This window comes from Pelobates fuscus, chromosome 10 (assembly GCF_036172605.1).
Source record: "Pelobates fuscus isolate aPelFus1 chromosome 10, aPelFus1.pri, whole genome shotgun sequence".
Classification (NCBI taxonomy): Eukaryota; Metazoa; Chordata; class Amphibia; order Anura; family Pelobatidae; genus Pelobates; species Pelobates fuscus.
Window position 1 is genome coordinate 142,387,006 of NC_086326.1, and position 25,302 is coordinate 142,412,307.

Genomic DNA, 25,302 nt, shown 5'->3' on the forward strand with positions numbered 1-25,302 from the left:
ACTGTTCTCCAAATTAATGCACTGTCTATGGAAACATTGCAATATGTGTTCGTATGAACCTTCATTTGAATGGCTTTCTTATGTTAGTACAGGGATCTGAGCGGTATTTCCAGATAGTGCGCTCAGATCCCAGCTATTCAATGAGGGGTCATTTGGATAAATCCAACTAATATTGTTCAAGTTATGCATTTTTGTGTAAAATGTTATATTTTGCTGTACTGAGAGATAATCCAATTACCAGTACATTCCTTGGTGATTATCTCTTCAGTACAGCAGGGCATGATGGGAAATAGCCCTGCAAGGTCAGTTTCCCACACAGTCCCCTTGATTAAAACCCCTGCAATACCAGTTGGAAACCCCTTGCATGGGGAACTGTATAAATACTGTGACTGTGGAATAAAAGCTCAGTTGACTCCCATACTATGTGTCGTCTAGTTCTTGGGAGGAAGGGATTATTGTAACGCTACCTGGATTATTGTATGCTGTTCCTGTCTACCAGCAGAGATATTGTTGATTGTACTACCTCTCTGCTACAGTAAGTAACACAGCCAGGTTCTGGAAAGTAAGTAACACAGCCAGGTCCTGGAAAGTAAGTAACACAGCAAGGTCCTGGAAGGTAAGTAAAACAGCCAGGTCCTGGAAGGTAAGTAACACAGCAAGGTCCTGGAAGGTAAGTAAAACTAGTTGTACACTTTCATTATAGTTAGTGCATTCACTAAGCTTAGGCACACGGGACATTTAGGGTTAAGTGAGGGTTTATATTAGGGTTAGGTAAGTTATTTTAACCTCTCTTACACTTGTTTCTAACTCTAACCCTTGGGGTAAGGGTTAAAATAAAGTGTGATAAATCACAATATATAGATATAATCCCTCACTTAACCCTAAATGTCCCATGTCCTAAGATTAGTGAATGCACTAACTATAATGAAAGTGTAAAACTAGATTTACTTATCTTCCAGGACCTTGCTGTGTTACTTACCTTCCAGAGCTCAGTGTTTGTATAATACACAATAATATAACATGGCTCTGACGTCATCACTGCATGACGTCACTGTGTCTAGATGGAATATATCCAGCTCTGTGCTTTATTGGGTCATAAGATCTCAGTCTGCCATGATTTACTCACTGTCAGTCAATCAGTGGGAACAGATAGGAGATAAATATCTCCTTATTGTAAATATCTCCTTATTGTAAATATCTCCTTATTGTAAATATCTCCTTATTGTAAATATCTCCTTATTGTAAATATCTCCCTATTGTAAATATCTCCTTATTGTAAATATCTCCTTATTGTAAATATCTCCCTATTGTAAATATCTCCTTATTGTAAATATCTCCTTATTGTAAATATCTCCCTATTGTAAATATCTCCTTATTGTAAATATCTCTTTATTGTAAATATCTCCTTATTGTAAATATCTCCTTATTGCAAATATCTCCTTATTGTAAATATCTCCTTATTGTAAATATCTCCCTATTGTAAATATCTCCTTATTGTAAATATCTCCTTATTGTAAATATCTCTTTATTGTAAATATCTCCCTATTGTAAATATCTCCTTATTGTAAATATCTCTTTATTGTAAATATCTCCCTATTGTAAATATCTCTTTATTGTAAATATCTCCTTATTGTAAATATCTCTTTATTGTAAATATCTCCCTATTGTAAATATCTCCTTATTGTAAATATCTCCTTATTGTAAATATCTCCTTATTGTAAATATCTCTTTATTGTAAATATCTCCTTATTGTAAATATCTCCTTATTGTAAATATCTCCCTATTGTAAATATCTCCTTATTGTAAATATCTCTTTATTGTAAATATCTCCTTATTGTAAATATCTCCTTATTGTAAATATCTCCTTATTGTAAATATCTCCTTATTGTAAATATCTCCTTATTGTAAATATCTCCCTATTGTAAATATCTCCTTATTGTAAATATCTCTTTATTGTAAATATCTCCTTATTGTAAATATCTCCCTATTGTAAATATCTCCTTATTGTAAATATCTCCTTATTGTAAATATCTCTTTATTGTAAATATCTCCCTATTGTAAATATCTCCTTATTGTAAATATCTCTTTATTGTAAATATCTCCCTATTGTAAATATCTCCTTATTGTAAATATCTCCTTATTGTAAATATCTCCTTATTGTAAATATCTCCTTATTGTAAATATCTCCTTATTGTAAATATCTCTTTATTGTAAATATCTCCTTATTGTAAATATCTCCTTATTGTAAATATCTCCTTATTGTAAATATCTCCCTATTGTAAATATCTCCTTATTGTAAATATCTCCTTATTGTAAATATCTCCTTATTGTAAATATCTCCCTATTGTAAATATCTCCTTATTGTAAATATCTCTTTATTGTAAATATCTCCTTATTGTAAATATCTCTTTATTGTAAATATCTCTTTATTGTAAATATCTCCTTATTGTAAATATCTCCTTATTGTAAATATCTCCCTATTGTAAATCTCTCCTTATTGTAAATATCTCCTTATTGTAAATATCTCCCTATTGTAAATATCTCCTTATTGTAAATATCTCCTTATTGTAAATATATCTTTATTGTAAATATCTCCTTATTGTAAATATCTCCTTATTGTAAATATATCTTTATTGTAAATATCTCCTTATTGTAAATATCTCCTTATTGTAAATATCTCCCTATTGTAAATCTCTCTTTATTGTAAATATCTCCTTATTGTAAATATCTCCTTATTGTAAATATCTCCTTATTATAAATATCTCCTTATTGTAAATATCTCCTTATTGCAAATATCTCCTTATTGTAAATATCTCTTTATTGTAAATATCTCCTTATTGTAAATATCTCCTTATGATAAATATCTCCTTATTGTAAATATCTCCTTATTGTAAATATCTCCTTATTGTAAATATCTCTCTCTTTATTATAAAAATCTCCTTATTATAAAATTACTATTTACTTATTGCAAATTAAAATACTCAGAATCTCTCTGTCAGTGTGTGCTGATTAGTGTGCAGAGATTGCAGTGTTTGTTGTTGTATGAAATACTCAGTGTTTCTCTGCCATAGTATGTCCAGCTATGGATAGAATGGAGGTTAAATAATATAAGGCCAGTGCCCCCTTCCTCCCCGTTCTGGTAGCAAAGCCGTCTCTAAGGAGGTAGTGAGTACTGGTTACTGTGAGAGCCACCATCCCTGCTGAGCTGTCACTAGTGGCATACACACAACCCATGCCCCCCCCCCCCCATTCCATCCCACGGTCACCCCGCCGCCACCCCATACATACATACATACAGACACACATACATATAGACACACAGACACATACATAGACACAGACATACTTACAGAGACACGCACACATACATACACATACACACAGATACATACAGATACATAGACACACATACATACAGACAAACATAGACACACATACATACAGACAAACAGACACATACACACATACAGACACAAATACATAAAGACATACATAGACACACACGCATACATACATACAGACAGACACATACGCATACATACATACATACAGACATACATAGACACACACAGACACACATACATACAGAGACACACACAGATACATACAGACATACACATGCACACACACAGATACATAAAGACACATACATACACACAGAGACATATACACTAACACACACATGCAAAAAATTTAAGTCACTCTCCTATTACCTACCTTTTAGGTGCAGGAGGGTGACTTCCCTGTAGTCCAGTGGCTCAGATTGATGGACTCTGACTCCCTCTGCTTCCTCCTGCGCGGCTCGTGGTGGTTGCTGGGAGGAGTGACCGGGGCAGTCACTTCTTCCCAGCATCTGAAATCATCAGAGGGGGCCCAGTCGCCGTGTTACCGGGCCCACTCTGATGATGATATTCATTTCCATCGGGTGACCCTAACGGCATGGGCCACCCGGTGGGCCTGTTCACCTTTGGCCCCGGCAATAATACTGCGCTGCCGGAATACATGGCCGCAGGCTGTACGCCGCAGGCTGTCACTCTATGTAAATGGTAAACACAGGTAAGTGTACGCATAAAAAAAAGCCTGGAGCCAGCAAAGTCCCCAGTACAGCAATGTGAACAGAACACCAGGCTCCATACACGGTCACATATCTATTTCAATGGGAGTCCTGTGAATGGTTACAGACAGGTCCTTGATCTGTCACCATGCTCCCAGCAGCCCCATACACGGTTATGGTGACAGAGTTGTGTTTACTGCTCTCAGAGCTGCATAGAATGGGAGACTAACTGGCACGCTGGTGTCCCCAATGCCATGTGGAGTGACTGGACAGCAGAAAAGAGCAGATGGCCTTGGATAGGTCCCAATTTTACTACATGCCCAAGCTCACTAACACAGACAAATACACAAACTTACTACAGACAAGCATGGGTGTCCGCAGGAATTTTTCCAGTGGGGGGCATAATTGTAATGACATCCATGCTTGGTCTCTTTTTGACAGTGTCATGAAAAAAAAGGGGCATAGTCATTATCACATAAAGCCAGGGTGAATAGCGTTTCCACAACTATGGTGTCAGGAATACATGTTTGTATTCCTGACACTATAGTGTTACTATAAGCAAATTAAAGGAACATTCTGGTCACCATAACAACTTCATCTAAATGAAAATGCTATGATGCCACAAAGCCCCTGGGTGCTCTCTTTCCATTAAGGGGTTAAACTGCTCTCAAATGTTTTAACCCCAAAGGCTTCCTCCAGCTCCAGATCTCCAGGTCACTCAGTGGTATTCGGCTTCTGAAACGGAGTGTCAGGAAGTGCAGATTGACGTCAGGCATGGGTGCTGCAGATTGGCTAAAGTGGTCAGTTGATGCTCTAAGCCAATCGCTAGTTCCCGTTTCATAAAAATGTTTTACTTTATTATGAATGGGGAGCTAATGATTGGCTTAGAGTGCCAGCTGACTGTTCTAGCCAATCAGCGACACTCCTACCCAGCGGCACTCTGTGCTTCCTGACACTCAGTAAATAAAAGTGAACACATTAACACTGATATTTCTTTTTTACCTGGGGACCTTAGAAGGTCTAAAGTTTCCCTGCCAGGCCCAGGTACCAAAGCCTTATGATGTGGTGTCCAGAATAAAGTGAAGGGTTTACTTCACTTGTCCTTCCTGCTCAAATCTCCTTTTCTTCTCCTTCATTTGACACAGTCTTCTTTTTCTTCTGACACTGTCTTCTCTCCTCCTTGGCTCCTTCTGCTCCTTTACCTTTCTGTTACTTTCTGCTTATTTTGCGAATTTCTGCTCCTTTCTCTTTTTGATCCCTTTCTCCTCCTTGCAGACCCTTTCTGTTCCTTCTCCTACTTTACCTTTGTGCTCCTGATTCTTTCTGCTCCTTTACCTTTGTGCTCCTTCTGTCCCTTTCTGCTCTTTGCAGCCCCTTCCAGCTAATTGCTGCACCTTTCTGCTCATTGATATCCCTTCCTGCTCATTTCTGTTCCTTCTCCTTTCTGCTACTTTTCTTACTTTACCTTCCTGCTCCGTACTGACCCTTCTTATAGGCTGTCTCTCCCCCATCCCTCACTTCCCTGATCTATAGGCTGTCTCTCCTCTCCCCCATCCCTTACTTCCCTGATCTATAGGCTGCTCCCCATGCCTCACTTCCCTGATCTATAGGCTGCCTCCAAATGCCTTACTCCCCTGATCTATAGGCTGCCCCCATGCCTCACTTCCCTGATCTATAGGCTACCCCCATGCCTCACTTCCCTGATATATAGGCTACCCCCATGCCTCACTTCCCTGATCTATAGGCTGCCCCCATGCCTCACTTCCCTGATCTATAGGCTGCCCCATGCCTCACTTCCCCGATCTATAGGCTTCCCCATGCCTCACTTCCCTGATCTATAGGCTTCCTCCCCATGCCTCACATCCCTGATCTCTAAGCTGTCCCCCATGCCTCACTTCCCTGATCTGTAAGCTTACCCCCGTGCCTCACTTCCCTGATCTATAGATTGCCCCCATGCCACACTTCCCTGATCTGTAAGCTTACCCCCGTGCCTCACTTCCCTGATCTATAGGCTGCCCCATGCCTCACTTCCCTGATCTGTAAGCTGCCCCCTATGCCTCACTTCCCTGATCTGTAAGCTGCCCTTCATGCCTCTCTTCCCTGATCTATAGGCTGCCCCCCATGCCTTACTTCCATGATCTATAGGCTGCCCTTCTCCATGCCTCATTTCCCTGATCTATAGGCTGCCCCCCATGCCTCACTTCCCTTATCTATAGGCTGCCCCCATGCCTCACTTCCCTGATCTATAGGCTGCCCCCATGCCTCGCTTACCTGATCTATAGGCGGCCCCCTCCATGCCTCACTTCCATGATCTATAGGCTGCCCCCTCCATGCCTCACTTCCATGATCTATAGGCTGCCCCCTCCACTGATATTTATTTTTTACCTGGGGACCGTAGAAGGTCTAAAGTTTCCCTGCCAGGCCCAGGTACCAAAGCCTTATGATGTGGTGTCCAGAATAAAGTGAAGGGTTTACTTCACTTGTCCTTCCTGCTCAAATCTCCTTTTCTTCTCCTTCATTTGACACAGTCTTCTTTTTCTTCTGACACTGTCTTCTCTCCTCCTTGGCTCCTTCTGCTCCTTTACCTTTCTGTTACTTTCTGCTTATTTTGCGAATTTCTGCTCCTTTCTCTTTCTGATCCCTTTCTGCTCCTTGCAGACCCTTTCTGTTCCTTCTCCTACTTTACCTTTGTGCTCCTGATTCTTTCTGCTCCTTTACCTTTGTGCTCCTTCTGTCCCTTTCTGCTCTTTGCAGCCCCTTCCAGCTAATTGCTGCACCTTTCTGCTCATTGATATCCCTTCCTGCTCATTTCTGTTCCTTCTCCTTTCTGCTACTTTTCTTACTTTACCTTCCTGCTCCGTACTGACCCTTCTTATAGGCTGTCTCTCCCCCATCCCTCACTTCCCTGATCTATAGGCTGTCTCTCCTCTCCCCCATCCCTTACTTCCCTGATCTATAGGCTGCTCCCCATGCCTCACTTCCCTGATCTATAGGCTGCCTCCAAATGCCTTACTCCCCTGATCTATAGGCTGCCCCCATGCCTCACTTCCCTGATCTATAGGCTACCCCCATGCCTCACTTCCCTGATATATAGGCTACCCCCATGCCTCACTTCCCTGATCTATAGGCTGCCCCCATGCCTCACTTCCCTGATCTATAGGCTGCCCCATGCCTCACTTCCCCGATCTATAGGCTTCCCCATGCCTCACTTCCCTGATCTATAGGCTTCCTCCCCATGCCTCACTTCCCTGATCTCTAAGCTGTCCCCCATGCCTCACTTCCCTGATCTGTAAGCTTACCCCCGTGCCTCACTTCCCTGATCTATAGATTGCCCCCATGCCACACTTCCCTGATCTGTAAGCTTACCCCCGTGCCTCACTTCCCTGATCTATAGGCTGCCCCATGCCTCACTTCCCTGATCTGTAAGCTGCCCCCTATGCCTCACTTCCCTGATCTGTAAGCTGCCCTTCATGCCTCTCTTCCCTGATCTATAGGCTGCCCCCCATGCCTTACTTCCATGATCTATAGGCTGCCCTTCTCCATGCCTCATTTCCCTGATCTATAGGCTGCCCCCCATGCCTCACTTCCCTTATCTATAGGCTGCCCCCATGCCTCACTTCCCTGATCTATAGGCTGCCCCCATGCCTCGCTTACCTGATCTATAGGCTGCCCCCTCCATGCCTCACTTCCATGATCTATAGGCTGCCCCCTCCATGCCTCACTTCCATGATCTATAGGCTGCCCCCTCCATGCCTCACTTCCATGATCTATAGGCTGCCCCCCTCCATGCCTCACTTCCCTGATCTATAGGCTGCCCCACATGCCTCACTTCCCTGATCTCTAAGCTGTCCCCCATCCCTCACTTCCCTGATCTGTAAGCTTACCCCGTGCCTCACTTCCCTGATCTATAGTCTACCCCCATGCCTCACTTCCATGATCTATAGGCTGCCCCCCATGCCTCACTACATCGATCTGTAAGCTGCCCCATGCCTCACTTCCCTGATCTATAGGCTGCCCCCATGCCTCGCTTACCTGATCTATAGGCTGCCCCCATGCCTCGCTTACCTGATCTATAGGCTGCCCCCCATGCCTCACTTCCATGATATATAGGCTGCCCCTATGCCTCATTTCCCTGATCTATAGGCTGCCACCATGCCTTGCTTACCTGATCTATAGGCTGCCCCCCATGCCTCACTTCCATGATCTATAGGCTGCCCCCTCCATGCCTCACTTCCATGATCTATAGGCTGCCCCCCTCCATGCCTCACTTCCCTGATCTATAGGCTGCCCCATGCCTCACTTCCCTGATCTCTAAGCTGTCCCCCGTGCCTCACTTCCCTGATCTATAGTCTGCCCCCCATGCCTCACTTCCATGATCTATAGTCTGCCCCCCATGCCTCACTCCATCGATCTGTAAGCTGCCCCCATGCCTCACTTCCCTGATCTATAGGCTGCCCCATGCCTCACTTCCCTGATCTGTAAGCTGCCCCCATGCCTCACTTCCCTGATCTGTAAGCTGCCCTTCATGCCTCTCTTCCCTGATCTATAGGCTGCCCCCCATGCCTTACTTCCATGATCTATAGGCTGCCCTCCTCCATGCCTCACTTATCTGATCTATAGGCTGCCCCCATGCCTCACTTCCCTGATCTATAGGCTGCCCCCCATGCCTTACGTCACTGATCTATAGGCTGTCCCCAATGCCTCACTTCCCTGATCTATAGGCTGCCCCCATGCCTCGCTTACCTGATCTATCGGCTGCCCCCCATGCCTCACTTCCATGATCTATAGGCTGCCCCCTCCATGCCTCACTTCCATGATTTATAGGCTGCCCCTCCATTCCTCACTTCCCTGATCTATAGGCTGCCCCCATGCCTCACTTCCCTGATCTATTGGCTGCCCCCATGCCTCACTTACCTGATCTGTAGGCTTCCCCCCCATCCCTCACTTACCTGATCGGTAGGCTGTCTCTGCAGGCTGGGAGTTCCTGGCTACATGTGCTGCTCCCCTGTGGATTCCACGCCACCTACTGTCCGGCACCGGTATTCAGTGTATTTTCAATCTCACACAAAAAATAGCAGAACAAGCTAAAAAATCCCGTGCAGACAAGTTCACTAATGCACACATACAAACTTATGCTGGCATAGACAAGCTCACTACAGACAAGCTCAGTGGCACAAACACATTCATTGTCACTCACTGCATGTTGGCCATTTTATACTTATTAGTACCTTGATGGTGGACTGTAAAAGGAAGCCTTTTACTATTGGTTGCCATTTACCAGGGCTTCCCTTATGTCAGTTCTCAGTTGGTTGGGGCCATTATAGAATCTTTATAGAACTCCTACTTCTGTCTCAGTTGGATCTGCTGTCTACTACGTCTTGTGCTGTCCCGCTCCACTTCCTTTCGGCCTCATTGGTCCCTCCCTCCCACATTTGACTTCCCCACGCAGGGGGTGGGAGCACACGGAGATGGCACATTTCTGCTGCCTAAATGAAAAGGATCGGATGTAGTCATGTATATCCTCCCTTCAACCCTACCCTTTCCTTCCATGTCTCTCCTACTTCCCCTCCATCTCCCCCTACCCTTTTCATCCATTTCTCTCTCCTCTCTTTGTCCCCTAACCCCTTCCATCCATGTTTCCCTCCTCTCCATGTCCCCCTACCACTTCCACCCATCTCTCCCTATCCCTTCATTCCATGTGCCTCTCCTCTCCGTGTCCCCTTACCAATTCCACTTATGTCCCCCTACCCTTTTCATCCTTGTGCCCCTCCTGTTCATGTCCCCCTCCATGACCCGTTAATCCTTCCATCCATGTCCCCTTACGAGTTCCATCCATGTCACCCTCCTCTCCATGTCCCCTTATCCATTCAATCCATGTTCCACCTACCCCTTCTATCCACAACCTATCCTTGTCCCTCTACCCATTTAATCCATGTCTCTCTCCCCTACATGCCCCCCTACACTTTCCATCCATATCCTCCTCCTCTCCATGTCCCCTTACCTTTAACATCCATGTCCCACTCCCCTCCATGTCCCCCTCCCCTTCATGTCCCTTCTGCCCTTCTCTCCATGCTCCCCTACCATCCCTGTCCACCTCCCCTCCATGTCTCTTTGTCCCTGGTGTGACTTTTTCCATAGAGTCTGCCAGCACTGCTCCCCGCCTTCACTATTTCAGACAGATAGCTGGAGCCTTCTAAGCAGGAGCTTCTGTTAGCACTACTGAGCTACGTCCAGCACTGCCATGCTTAGCTCAGAGAGCCGGAAACTCTGTCTGAGGTATTGGAGGTGGAGACCACCTGGTAGACCCGAGGTAGGTAGTCAAACAGCTTTAAAAGGCTAGGGTACTCCTGACACAATAACCACTACAGTGTGCTTGGAGTATTCCTTTAACTTGGCACAAAATGTCCGTATCATGTCACAGGCTGGCCAGTGGAATATATGCTATTGATAGAGTGTATGAGGGCGACGTTCACCAAATGTTCCATTAATTAAATGTTTATTAGTAAATAAGGAATAACATGCAAAACATAGATTAACAATAGTGAGGAAAATGGTCAAATGTGTCACAGTATTAATAATTAACAATATCCACTTTGTAAAAAGCTATTTCTATTGGGAAGAGATTGAAGTTCTAAATATAAAACACAGGAGGAGAAGTAATAAATAATAAACCCAGTGGAATGCTGGGTAATATAATAAAGTTTATTGATAAAATAAAATGTCTGCCCCCAGGCTCCTGGTTTGGAGACACATTATGTTTCAGGCTATAAATGGGATTTTCCTGCTACTGACAGAGAGCATTGCCCTCCATACATGATATGAGCTGTAACCAGCTTTATTGACAGTTACACTCCATCTCCCAGCAACACGCTGCTTCCGTTTCCGGTCTAGAACACAACGAACAAACGGAAACTACAACTCCCGACAGGCTTTGCACCTCCGTGTGACGTAAACAGGAAGCTGTCGGCAGCTGGCAATTACAGTGTTTTCAAACTCGGTCCACGCTAGTTTTCACTTCCGGTCTGGTTCCAGGTCAGTTTGTGTTTGATGTCAGAGCTCAGTGTTTGTATAATACACAATAATATAACATGGCTCTGACGTCATCATTGCATGACGTCACTGTGTCTAGATGGAATATATCCAGCTCTGTGCTTTATTGGGTCATAAGATCTCAGTCTGCCATGATTTACTCACTGTCAGTCAATCAGTGGGAACAGATAGGAGATAAATATCTCCTTATTGTAAATATCTCCTTATTGTAAATATCTCCTTATTATAAATATCTCTTTATTGTAAATATCTCCTTATTGTAAATATCTCCTTATTGTAAATAGCTCCTTATTGCAAATATCTCCTTATTGTAAATATCTCCTTATTGTAAATATCTCCTTATTATAAATATCTCTTTATTGTAAATATCTCCTTATTGCAAATATCTCCTTATTGTAAATATCTCCTTATTGTAAATATCTCCTTATTATAAATATCTCCTTATTGTAAATATCTCCTTATTGTAAATAGCTCCTTATTGCAAATATCTCCTTATTGTAAATATCTCCTTATTGTAAATATCTCCTTATTATAAATATCTCCTTATTGTAAATATCTCTTTATTGTAAATATCTCCTTATTGTAAATATCTCTTTATTGTAAATATCTCCCTATTGTAAATATCTCCCTATTGTAAATATCTCCTTATTGTAAATATCTCCTTATTGTAAATATCTCCCTATTGTAAATATCTCCTTATTGTAAATATCTCCTTATTGTAAATATCTCTTTATTGTAAATATCTCCTTATTGTAAATATCTCCTTATTGTAAATATCTCCTTATTGTAAATATCTCCTTATTGTAAATATCTCTTTATTGTAAATATCTCCTTATTGTAAATATCTCCTTATTGTAAATATCTCCTTATTGTAAATATCTCCTTATTGTAAATATCTCCTTATTGTAAATATCTCCTTATTGTAAATATCTCCTTATTGTAAATATCTCCCTATTGTAAATATCTCCCTATTGTAAATATCTCCCTATTGTAAATATCTCCTTATTGTAAATATCTCCTTATTGTAAATATCTCTTTATTGTAAATATCTCCTTATTGTAAATATCTCCTTATTGTAAATATCTCCTTATTGTAAATATCTCCTTATTGTAAATATCTCCTTATTGCAAATATCTCTTTATTGCAAATATCTCTTTATTGCAAATATCTCTTTATTGCAAATATCTCCTTATTGTAAATGTTTCCCTATTATAAATATATAATATAAATATCCCCTCCTCTAAGGAGGTAGTGAGTACTGGTTACTGTGAGAGCCACCATCACTGCTGAGCTTTCACTCTGTAAATGGTACATACCGTTAAGTGTACACATTAAAAAAAAGCCTGGAGACAGCAAAGTCCCCGGTACTGCAATGTGAACAGAACACCAGGCTCCATACACGGTCACATATCTATTTAAATGTGAGTCCTGTGAGTGGTTACAGACAGGTCCTAGATCTGCCACCATGCTCCCAGCAGCTCCATACTCGGTTATGGTGACAGAGTTGTGTTTGCTGCTCTCAGAGCTGCATAGAATGGGAGAATCATAAAGGAAAGTGTAATGTTTACTATGTCTTACACGTTTTTCTCCCTGTTTATGTCGGTGACTTCCTCCTAATGTTTCCCTCTGTTTTAGAGTATTACAGTGAGTGTGTACCTACACACAATGCATACCTGTATGTGTTTCTGTGTGAGTATGGCTGTGTGTTTTTGTCTGTGAATGTGTACCCATATGGTTACAGGTATGTGTGTCTGAGCTTTCACCTCTATCAGGGTTAATTACTAAAGTGAGAATTAAAGGTGAATTTCAAATTGAAGGCCAGAGTAGCCGAGCTGAAAGCGCAGCTAACTTAGAGAATGTTTCCAGTTTGGTTATTATGAACGTAACAAAGTCAAACTGTTCTAAAAGGCCAGGGTACTGGTGACACCACAACAACTACAATAAACTGTAGTGGTGTTGGTGCTTGGAGTCTTTATTTAGATTGGCAAAAAATGTCCATATCATGTCACATATCACACCATAATCTCTATTGCGCTCTGTAGTGGTTATGGTGCCTAGACTACACCTTAAATGTATCTGTAGGGTCTTCACAAAAATATATTATTTACATATGTCTCTTTTAATCTTCAAACACAGTTCTTGCAGACCATATATCTTGGCCATTAAACTATATCTCTTGCTCAAGGACCAGAACCCTTTGTCAGAACTTTGGAGTTACCCTGTGCTGATGAACATGGACTGGAATGAGATTTCTGAGAAGATCTTGGATCTCACCCTAAGGATCATCTGTTTAATTACTGGAGAGGTGAGAGATTCTGGGTTTTCACACTAACCAAGATATATTAGAAAAAAACATTATCAAATCTATGGCAACAGGTTATTCAAGATAACCCAGAAATGGAACTCAGCTCATTATTTTGTCTCCCTAGAATAGAGGAGAACGTTCTAAGTTCTAGGATTCCTGCATGAAAATAACTTTTAAGAATAGCAACAGAGCTGGCTCCCTGTAACCACTCTTCTGGTACTCCCATGAATTCATACATTGCTTAAAAGTTCTGCTGTTACTAGACAGGCCTTAAAAGTTACTTGCCATAGTGTACACTCCATTGGTGAATTTCTATTATTCTCCAGTGGTGCAGTATACGTGCATGTCCTGCATTTTGCACTGTAAGAGTCAACTTATTTATATATTTTTGTTAGCTATCAAGTTGTGCTAATATTGAGTAGGTGATTGATGCCCAATAACAATTGTATGTTTAGTTATATTACACATCAAAATGAAAGCCAGGAAATTAAAACATTTCCGCCTCCAAAATTTATGCCCTGGCTCTTGGATTCTAGATAAATTGTATTTAAAGCCTAGATATCTATGTAATGACATTTCATATGGGAGCAGAGATATTGGCATTCCAATCACTTGACAACTGGGACATCATATAGTTCCAGGCCCTGGGCATTCTTTTTTTTTTTTTTTTTTTAAGGATAGTGGCAAGGAATCTAATGGGAGCCCGGGTGGAGCTAGGGGGGGTTCAGGACCAGGGCAGGAAGTATATGTATACCTCTGATGTGTAAATATCACAATAATCACTCCCTCACAGTCCAAATAGTCACTAATAATTCAAAGCACAGTGTGCACTTCACACTGGGATCTAAATGTACTGTTACTATTGTCTATTCCTGCTCCCCCACTTGTCCACAAGAGAGTATAACCCCCATTGGAACACCAGGAATTATAGTGCTTATCCCTACAGAAAGCTAAGCACATTGCTTCTACAGACCCGCCATACACAGTCATCACTTAACACACACATAATTCACAGACTGTACACACACTATGGACCCAGGATTAAACATCTTTATTTAACAAATGCTTATCATTTAGGACCAGGTGGTTGCAAAAAAACTCTGTGAGTGTGTTAATCACAACAGCAGTCACAACGTGACCATAGGATCCTATAGAACCCAGAGCCCCAGCAAGGTGAATCCACGTTCCTCACTGATATGTGAGAGAAAGAATAACAAGAAGATCCTAGAACTGACCAATCAGATCATCCACCTGCTGACTGGAGAGGTGAGGCTGCTGGGAATGGGACATTATACAGTAGAACCAAGGGATGTGTCTGGATGGTGACTGTATCATTGTGTGTGTCAGGTTCCTATAAGGTGTGAGGATGTCACTGTCTATTTCTCCATGGAGGAGTGGGAGTATCTGGAAGGACACAAGGATCTCTATAAGGACGTGATGATGGAGAGCCACCAGACCCTCAGCTCACCAGGTAAGAGGAGATTTAATCACGGATCTTTGTATACGATTCCAGAGGAAATGTTTCCCTGAAATGTAAATGAACCATAATGTTTGCTTTTACCTTTTCTACTAATAATAAACATTTTCTCCTTTAGATAAACCTTCACCAACTGAATATCACACTCCCGATTGTGTGCCCGATTTTGGAAACAATGAGGAAAGTGTAAAGAAACCCAGTAATGGTGCCAACTATGTGCTAACTAGCAAAGTGAGGAAAATGCAAATAAAAAATGTGCCGTACATATCAGAAGAGTCTCCACTGTGTATAGAGGAAAATCACAGACACATGGACATTTACAAACTTCAATCTTCTGATATTAATAAGGAATCGGCATTACATGAAGAAGGAAATCTCGCAGAGTTTGACATCCATGCATGCACAGATAATACACAGACAGAATATTCATCTATTCTTATTAAGGAGGAATCAGCCACGTATGAAGAAGGGAATCGCCCAGGAGTCGACATTTATAAATCCAGTCACAATTCTACTCTTGCAGATAATGAAGATAATAGAACTTGTTCAAACATACATTCTATCAAGCCTTGTATTGAATTAAATACACCATATCATATTGATGGTAATGCTACTCAGAGCAAAGACAACATAGAGGAAATATTCCCGATTTCTGATTGTCCACAAGGCTTCAGTAGTGACACGCAGGATGTTAAGCATCAGCCAACTCATACAGGTAAATACGTATTATCCACGCCAGACCTTGGTATACATGAGATGAATCCCACAGGAGAAAATCAGATATCATCTTCTCAATCTGGGTCAGATTTTATTCAGGTGTCAAATCTTGTAAGACAGGAAATAGATTGGACTGAACGGAAACCATTTAAATGCTCTGAATGTGGGAAATATTTTACCCAGGCTGCACTGCTCGCGTCACATAAAATGGTTCATAATAAGGAAAAACCATACAAATGTACTGAATGTTCGAAGACTTTTAAAAGAAAGACTCATCTGGCTAGTCATCAGAAAATTCACACAGGAGAAAAGCCATTTAAATGCACTGAATGTGACAAATGTTTTGCCTTAAAGCATCATCTTATTAGTCATCACATGATTCACACTGGAAAAAAGCCTTTTAAATGCTCTGAATGTGGGAAAGGTTTTACCCATGCCACAAATCTTACATCACATAAATTGATTCACACAGGAGAAAAGCCATTTTCATGCTCCGAATGTGGGAAACGGTTTAGCTTAAAGCATGTTCTTAGTAGGCACCACAGAGTTCACACAGGAGAGAAACCATATAGGTGCCTTGAATGCGGGAAAAGTTTTGCCCGTCTATCAAGTCTTGTTTCACATAAAAGGACTCACACAGGAGACAGGCCTCTTAAATGCTCTTAACGTCGCCCCTGCCTGGTGGCACTCCATGCTTCCTGTAGCTGATTTTCCTACAAGATGAGAGATTTACATGCTACCTTGCAATACTTATAGCTTAAAGCAGTTTAACCCCTTAAGGACTGCGGACGTACCTAGTACGTCTGCTGCAAATATGAGGGCTGGAAGCGATTGTGATCTCTTCCAGCAGCTCTAAGGGTATTGCAGTGATTTCGAGGCATCCTGCAATACCTCTCCTGACTGCCGGGCTTGATACGGATATAAAGATTCCCGGAGATATGTTCAGGGGAAACTAAATTGTTATATATACGATCGTGCTCGGTGAAGCAATCAGACTCCGACCAGGCACTTTGTGATTCAAAGATTACTTCCTCTTTTATTGCGAGAGCTTTCAGACGATTTAGTACTTTGTAAAATAGCATTGTGACTTGCGCGACGAAAACAGGATGCTTGAAGTCACTGTGTACCATAAAAGGAATATACAGAACTATATTTCAATGGTTTTATATTAAAAAAAATTAGGACTTAAGAAGGGGGGCTGAGGGTGAAGCTGCAATCGTCTCCTCGGAAACTACAGACTGTCACATTTCATGAATTTATGCTTACTTGTCAGACACTGAAACTAGACTAAAAGTTCAAAGCGTAACATGAAAGTAAAAACAGACTAGGCATCTGGTCATCTGTACCTTCTATCACAATTCACCTCTTTGTGACCCCATGGCTCACTCAGGTGTCTGAGGTATGTCCAGGTATGCTAGTCAAAACCTGTGGGTCTTTTATTATGCATTCACCACGGTCCCCTCAGACAGAGCAAGCCAGGGGTCACAGGAGTAACGTTCCTTCATCAGTTATACAGCGGTGTAGGTGTCAGAGGTTGAAGAAGCTGGCATATAAGTTAAGGTACGACCAACATGAGGTTTTGATTCACACAATGATGATCGAAGACATGCGAAGAACTCTTAAAGGGACACTCCATACACTCAGACCACTTCTGCCCATTGGAGTTTTCTGGGTGCCAACTCCCACTACCCTTAACCCTGCAAGTGTAATTATTGCAGTTTTCAAAAACTGCAATAATTACCTTGCAGGGTTAACTCCTCTAGTGTCTGTCTACTAGACAGCCTCTAGAGGGCACTTCCGGGATTATAGCACAGATTTTCTGTGCTATAGCGTCCCTGGACGTCCTCACGCTATGTGAGGATCTCCAGCATCGCTAAAATACCCATAGGAAAGCATTAGGTCTACCCCGCCGGATGACGTGGTGAAGGGGAGGAGCGTGGGCACACAGAAACAGCGCCGATGGACATCGTCGTTGCCTCTGGTAAGTCACTGAAGGGGTTTTGACCCCTTCAGCAACCAGGGGTGGGAGGGAGAAGGGACCTGCAGTGCCAGGAAAACGATTTGTCTTCTTGGCACTGGAGAGTCCCTTTAAATGTCAGAAAAATCATCATTATGACAAATACTTCGATAAGTAAGAAATACAATATTTTCTTAATTAACATACTGAGCCATGTACCAAGACCAAAGTTCCAATCCCAATCCCCAAAAAACCCTGCATCTTGTTTTATTTCCTTTACTAGTTCGTTGAGATTCTGTATATGCTCATGGATAATGGTCTCATGATCCGAAAGATTAAAGCAACACATGCCCTTTACTGCCTCACTACACACTAAATCATGTTTCATTATTCAATAGTCAATAGCTGCCCTATTTTAAAGGATCGCTTTCTTTTTAACCTGGGTGGTGGCCATCTTGTTTAATCGTACGCGGTCAGCTGTGTTTTGCCGTTGAGTTCATGTAACTGAAATCGGACCTTGATGGCCCGAACACCGCTGGGACTTCCACCTCCATCTTGGTTCAGCTAAATATGCACGAACAGAGCACAATTCGGTAGAAATAATCTACCGAACACACTTCAACACTGACTTTGTGCACGAACTGAAATCGGACCTCGATAGCACGAACACCGCTGGGACTTCCACCTCCATCTTGGTTCAGCTAAATATGCACGAACAGAGCGCCATTCGGTAGAAATAATCTACCGAACACACTTCAACACTGACTTTGTGCACGAACGGTCCTGTTCGACTATTTGAAGTTCACTTTGATCATTGGAAAAAGACCGTCCGCACAGCCTAATTCTCTGGAACTATCAAAAAAAGAGACTTCCATTAAACTTTTGAACACTGCTCTGATCTGGGTGATTTTTGGATATGTTTTTCACCCAGGTCAGGGCTATCCGGGGATGTAAAATATTTGGGGGGTATGTTATGTTTTGGGGTACTTTCTGAACTTTGTAAAAATTTGTTTTTTCTGCCTGGAGATAATTGAGTTACTTACAGGACTTTACTCAATTATCTCTTAAGTAGAGGGGAGGGATTGTGTGCTGTATATGGGAGTGTCACAGACTGTATGTTTGTTCTGATTGGTTTGTGTTCCTGTGCCCCATCAGGTCCATGGGGTGTTCCTCTGACCTGAAGAATTGTATAAAAGCCATCCTAAACCATTAAAGATCAGATCATCTTGCACCTTCATGAAGTCTTGGCTCATGTTTGGGGGATTGGAGAACTACACTTTGGGGATTGCTATAATCACTATACTCCCCTGAGTATAATCCCTAAGCTCTTGTAAGAGCTGTTCCTGCTACGTTCTCGGCACTAAGAGAGGCCTACCCTGGACCTGGTCTTGGGTCCAGGATGGGTGAAGGATGGCGAGACCCCAACCAAGCTGCAGCAGTTTGTGGGGTTTACAGTGGTTAGGGTGTTCCAGTGCAGTGCTTATGGTACTCGCCAGTACTAGGAATCAGCGGTTGACGGAGGTACCCAGTCAGGGTGCAAAGCGCTCCGTCACACTGGGTATCCATTAGAAGTTCTTCCAGGGCCTGGGATGTCACATTTATACCCTTGGCAAGGTAACAGGCTAGGGCATTAATTACTTGGGTATTATACAGTGCTAAGCCTGGGAATCCTACCATAGAGTACGCAAGGGCAGAGTATTCGGATTTAGATAAGAGAGTGATTTCAGGGTTACAACCTGAAGTGTGTTTTTTACATCTCTTCCGTCTCTGCGGTTTGTGTAGCTGGGTGGTTTCAGAGATCAGGTCAGATCTGGAAAACATGGTCATGGTTAGGCGTGAGATTGCACAGGGACCTCCTTTAAAGGGACTCTATAGTCAACATATAAAAGCAAGAAAGACAGGTCCCCCAGCCTTCCTTCTTGCTTTTATCTGAACTATCATTTATTAAAAATAATTTTCGGAGCGTTTTTATATTAAAAACTTACCTCCGTTCCAGCGCCGAGCTCCCAGCCATGCCGCGCCCCCTTTTTCGTCAAAATGACGAAATTGCGGGGCCCAATAGGACGCTTCTCACAGAGAAGCGTCATCGCGATGTGGTGCGCATGCGCGGCTTTGCGCTGCACCAATCGCGTTCTTCATAGAGCGGCATTGACAGCCGCCCTATGAAGAAACTTAGCGCTTTACTGCGCATGTGCGCGGAATGCGCATTCGCGAGCTGAGCTGTCTGACTGACAGCTCAGCTCGCTTTCTAAAACTAACAATAAGGGGGGGGGACCTACTGTCCCCCCCCGGCCCCCACCCCTGAGCGGTGGGTGGGGCCCTAAAAATAAGGGGGGGACCTACTGTCCCCCCCGGCCCCCACCCCTGAGCGGTGGGTGGGGGCCCTAAAACTAAAAATAAGGGGGGACCTACTGTCCCCCCCCGGCCCCCACCCCTGAGCGGTGGATGGGGGCCCTAAAATTAACAAGGGGGGGGCCTACTGTCCCCCCCCCGGCCCCCACCCCTGAGCCGGTGGGTGCCCTAAAACTAACAATAAGGGGGGGGCCTACTGTCGGCCCCCACCCCTGAGCGGTGGGTGGGGGCCCTAAAACTAACAATAAAGGGGGGGGACCTACTGTCCCCCCCCCCCGGCCCCCACCGATGAGCGGTGGGTGGGGGCCCTAAATACAAAGGGGGGGACCCTAGTTAACCCTCCCCCCCCCAAAAAAAAATTACCTACCTACCCCCCCTCACCCTAAAAATAATGAGGGGGGGACCTTTAACTAAAAACCTGTAAAAAAAAAAAAAAGAGATAAAAACAACTTATCATTCGATGTTTTCTTTCTTCTAAAATCTTCTTTCTTCAGCCCCAAAAAAGGGCAAATAAAAAGCCATAATAACCGACGAAATAAAAAAAATAAAAAACGAGCGCAAAAAAAACAATCCATGTTCACCCATGGAGGGCTCCGCGCAGACTGAGCTTTGCAGGGCGGGGGAAGGCTTATAAAGCCTTGCCACGCCCTGCAATTAGGCTAAGAACACTCTGATTGGCTGGTTTAAGCCAATCAGAGTGCTCTCTGTCATTTTACACGGCATGGGAAAATTCCAAAGAATTTTCCCACGCTGTGTAAAATGACAGAGCACTGTGATTGGATGGATTTCAAGCCATCCAATCACAGTGCTCTGTGTCATTTTACAAGCGTGGGAAAGTTCTTTGGAATTTTCCCACGCTTGTAAAATGACACAGAGCACTGTGATTGGATGGCTTGAAATCCATCCAATCACAGTGCTCTGTGTCATTTTACACAGCATGGGAAAATTCCAAAGAATTTTCCCACGCTGTGTAAAATGACAGAGCACTGTGATTGGATGGATTTCAAGCCATCCAATCACAGTGCTCTGTGTCATTTTACAAGCGTGGGAAAGTTCTTTGGAATTTTCCCACGCTTGTAAAATGACACAGAGCACTGTGATTGGATGGCTTGAAATCCATCCAATCACAGTGCTCTGTGTCATTTTACAAGCGTGGGAAAATTCCAAAGAACTTTCCCATGCTTGTAAAATGACACAGAGCACTGTGATTGGATGGCTTGAAATCCATCCAATCACAGTGCTCTGTGTCATTTTACACAGCGTGGGAAAATTGAACTTTCCCACGCTGTGTAAAATGACAAAGAGCACTCTGATTGGCTTAAACCAGCCAATCAGAGTGTTCTTAGCCTAATTGCAGGGCGTGGCAAGGCTTTATAAGCCTTCCCCCGCCCTGCAAAGCTCAGTCTGCGCTGAGCCCTCCATGGGTGAACATGGATTGTTTTTTTTTTATTTTTTTTATTGCTTTGGTTATTATGGCTTTTTATTTGGCCTTTTTTGGGGCTGAAGAAAGAAGATTTTAGAAGAAAGAAAACATCGAATGGTAAGTTGTTTTTATCTAATTTTTTTTTTACAGGTTTTTAGTTAAAGGTCCCCCCCCTCATTATTTTTAGGGTGAGGGGGTAGGTAGGTAATTTTTTTTTGGGGCGGGGAGGGTTAACTAGGGTCCCACCCCTTTGTATTTAGGGCCCCCACCCACCGCTCAGGGGTGGGGGCCGGAGGGGGACAGTAGGTCCCCCCCTTATTGTTAATTTTAGGGCCCCCACCCGCCGCTCAGGGGTGGGGGCCGGAGGGGGGGGAGAGGAGAGTAGGTCTCCCCCCCCCTTCAACCACTATTGTGGCCAGAAAGAGTCCCTGTGGGTTCGGTCTTCAGCTGAAGCCACTCCCACAGCAGTGCTTACAGCCTCAGCACACAAAGCGCGTTCACAGTGCTTTGTGTGCTGATAGCCCGTCTGAAGTATTCACCCATGCGTGAATACGTCAGATGTGAATGAGGCCTTTTTAGGGCTTCTGAACTCGGAAGTCCCTCTGGTGGCCGTCTGATTGACTGCAACAAGAGGTGTTCCAAGCTTCCAATGTAAACACTGCTTTTTCTCAGAAAATACAGTGCTTACAAGAAAAAGGCTGCAGGGAGCTGTAGCACTCACCTGAACAACCTCATTAAGCTGAAGTTGTTCAGGTGACTATAGTGTCCCTTTAATGTTACCTGGGAGATAAGCATAAGTAACATTTCCACCGGAGAGAGTTCATCCTTTAGGGAGATAGACATGGTGATGGTAACTCATAACTTGGTAAGTTTGGATACATTTTGTAGTGGTGCTCAGGGCTCTACAATTCATCTTATTTTTCCACCATGTGGGGCAAAACAGGGATTTAGTATTAGGGTCTCTTGAACAATTACATGAAAAAGACCAACATCTTTCAGCGGGTGTCACATTAATTGTCTCCAGGCCTAGGGGGGGTTTGTCTACCAGTGGGTTGAAAGCATAAGAATGTAGTTGTCGAGTTTTATGGGTATGTAGGTACTAGAGTGAGATGGGGGTAGGGACAGCTATAAGACAAGATTGTATGGCATTTTCAGTACTGAGGAGAGGGTTGAGGCAAAAGGAGGTTAAATTAAAAGCCTTTGCTATCTGCATCCATACATTTCACTGCCATGCATTATTATTTTCTGGTCTCAAGTCAGAGTAGCATATCTGAACAGAGCATACAATGGTAAAGGATAAGAACAGCTTTAAATCGGTGGATCAGACGGAGTGACTTGTTTACAGTGACTAGCGTGTACCTGTAGCGGAGAAGAGGTATAATCCACGATGTCTCCACTGGTAGACGTAGTTAGCATGCAAAATACAAGTAGCGTAATAAGTACAATCCCTTTTTCCGGAGAACTGCACGACACACAGTTTGGGAGTCAACTGAGCTTTTATTGGACCACAGCCGGTTTTATACAAATACCCATGCAAGGAGTTTCCTTAATGACATTCCAGAGGTTTCCCCCTGGTGGACTCTGTGGAAAACTTAGTAGACAATAATATCTCCCATCATGCTTTTCTGTACTGGAGAGATAATTGCATAAGAGTACACCTTTAATTACATTATCTCTCCATACAGAAAAGTATACAATATAATACAAAAATACATAACATATATTTTAATAAGTCATGTGGACTTATTAGGAAGGAAAAAAGGGAGAAAGGAAAATGAGATAAAAGGGAAAGCATTGATGATGACTTATGTACCAAGGCCTGAGTTACAGGAACTGCAGCAGAAATCTACTGGCGGGTACTGTCTGAAATATAAAAAAAAAAAAATAAATACATAACTCAAGAAATATGCATCTGAACTTCCTGGAAAATACCGCTCAGATCCATTCGTTAGAATAGAAAAGCCATTCAAATGAAGTTATGGACTGGTCAGCCATGAGGCGCGAGCCCCAAAACAGTTCCAGGCAGTTGTATACCGGTCTTCTTTTGGGAGTTCCTGAGAATGAACAGTCGAACATATACGTGAATGCACGGGCTAGTTGGGTATGGGAAGTTTGTGGGGTTTAATCCACCGAACGATGCTCTATTTTGACGAATGGATATATCCATACGAACGGCATGGAAGTCTAGCGGTGTTCGCGAGGTCGAGTAGCCGATTCTAGTTCCATGCACTCGACGACCAAACACCGCTGGGCGTTCATGAGCAAAGATGGCCACCACCATGTGTTCGGTTATACGAACGGCGGCCACCCATTAATTCATTAGAGTTCTGCGGTTTCCCCAATGTTGCCCATTGTTAATTGGAGACGCACGACTCCCTTGTGTGGTCTCCCATTTGGCATTTTATTTGTTTTACGAACAATATATCCTAATCCTGTTCGTGGAACCGGCGTACGAATGCCCATAGTCTTTACAGGGGAAAATAGACTAATTGACCCAGTCTTTTGGATAATGAAGTGGCTAGTTTTTCCACAGTATCCAAGTGACTTTTCCTTCTAGTTTCACGGAGATGGCTGTGGTTAGCAACACTTGGAAGGGACCATCAAATCTTGTCTCAAGCCCTTTTCTCACTTGTCTTTATATCACTACCCAATCACCAGGTTGTAATTTGAGTGGTAGAACTGGAGTCTGGATCTGTAATAGAATCAAAAACTTGTTTATGCACCTGCCCTAACTTCTTATGGAGGGCCTGGACATAGGAAGTCCAGTTACAATGTTGAAATTGCAGTGTCTGGGGGAAATAAAGTCCTGTCTCAGGGGCACATCCAAACAAAATCTCAAAGGGGGATAGGCCATTTCTTGGCTGAGGGTTGAATCTCATAGAGAAGAGTGCTATGGGAAGGCATTCAGTCCAAGGCTTCCCTGTCTCTTGCATGGCTCTTGCAATTTTATTCTTTAGGGTGCCATTTGCCCTTCCTACTTTTCCACTACTCTGGGGGTGGTATGGGGTATGGAAGGCCTGACTGATCAATAGTGCTTTCATTATTTCTTGCATTATTATTTTTCCAAACTAAACAGATTTAATTTTTTTAACCTTTCTTCATAACTAAAATCCTCCATTCCTTTTATCAATTTTGTAGCTCGTCTCTGGACTTTTTCTAGTGCCATGATATCTTTCTTTAGAACAGGCGCCCAAAATTGCACAGCATATTCAAGGTGTGGTCTTACCAGCGATTTATAAAGAGGCAAAATTATATTTTCATTCCGAGAATTTATGCCCCTATTTATACATGACAAAACCTTACTGGCTTTAGCAACTGCAGATTGACATTGCATATTGCTGCCTAATTTGTTGTCTATAACAATTCCCAAATCCTTCTCGTGTGTGGTTATCCCTAATTTACTACCATTTAGTGTGCAAGTTGCTTGTGCATTCTTAACCCCGAAGTGCATAACTTTGCATTTCTCTACGTTAAATTTAATCTGCCATTTTAGTGCCCAGTCCCCCAATCTATCCAAATCCCTCTGCAGCAAAGCAATATCCTGCTCACATTGTATTACTTTACAAAGTTTTGTGTCATCTGCAAACACTGATACATGGCTTTCAATGCCTATTTCAAGATCATTTATAAATATGTTAACTAGAAGTGGTCTCAAAACAGAACCCTGAGGGACACCACTTACCACTTTTGTCCAGCCTGAAAATTTACCATTAATTACAACTCGTTGTACTCTATCCTTAAGCCAATGTCCTACCCAAGAACAAGAATATTCATCTAGACCAATTTCTTTTAGTTTGAAGACTAACCTATTGTGAGGAACCGTATCAAATGCCTTGGCAAAATCCAAGTAAATCACATCCACTGCAACACCCTGATCTATACTTCTACTTACTTCTTCGTAGAATGCAATTAGGTTAGTTTGACATGACCTATGTTTCATAAAACCATGCTGATTATTGCTAATAAC

General features: G+C 42.8%; 1 protein-coding gene across 1 annotated transcript; it reads left to right on the plus strand.

Annotated features, from left to right (window-relative positions):
• Window positions 1-12,620: 12,620 nt before the first annotated feature.
• LOC134574558 (zinc finger protein 320-like) lies at window positions 12,621-16,270 on the plus strand. Its single transcript, XM_063433680.1, has 4 exons — window positions 12,621-13,409; window positions 14,487-14,675; window positions 14,757-14,880; window positions 15,005-16,270. The coding sequence occupies exons 1-4, from the start codon at window positions 13,152-13,154 to the stop codon at window positions 16,267-16,269; spliced, it is 1,836 nt and encodes a 611-aa protein (XP_063289750.1). The 5' UTR covers window positions 12,621-13,151; the 3' UTR covers window position 16,270.
• The last annotated feature ends 9,032 nt before the right edge of the window (window positions 16,271-25,302 follow it).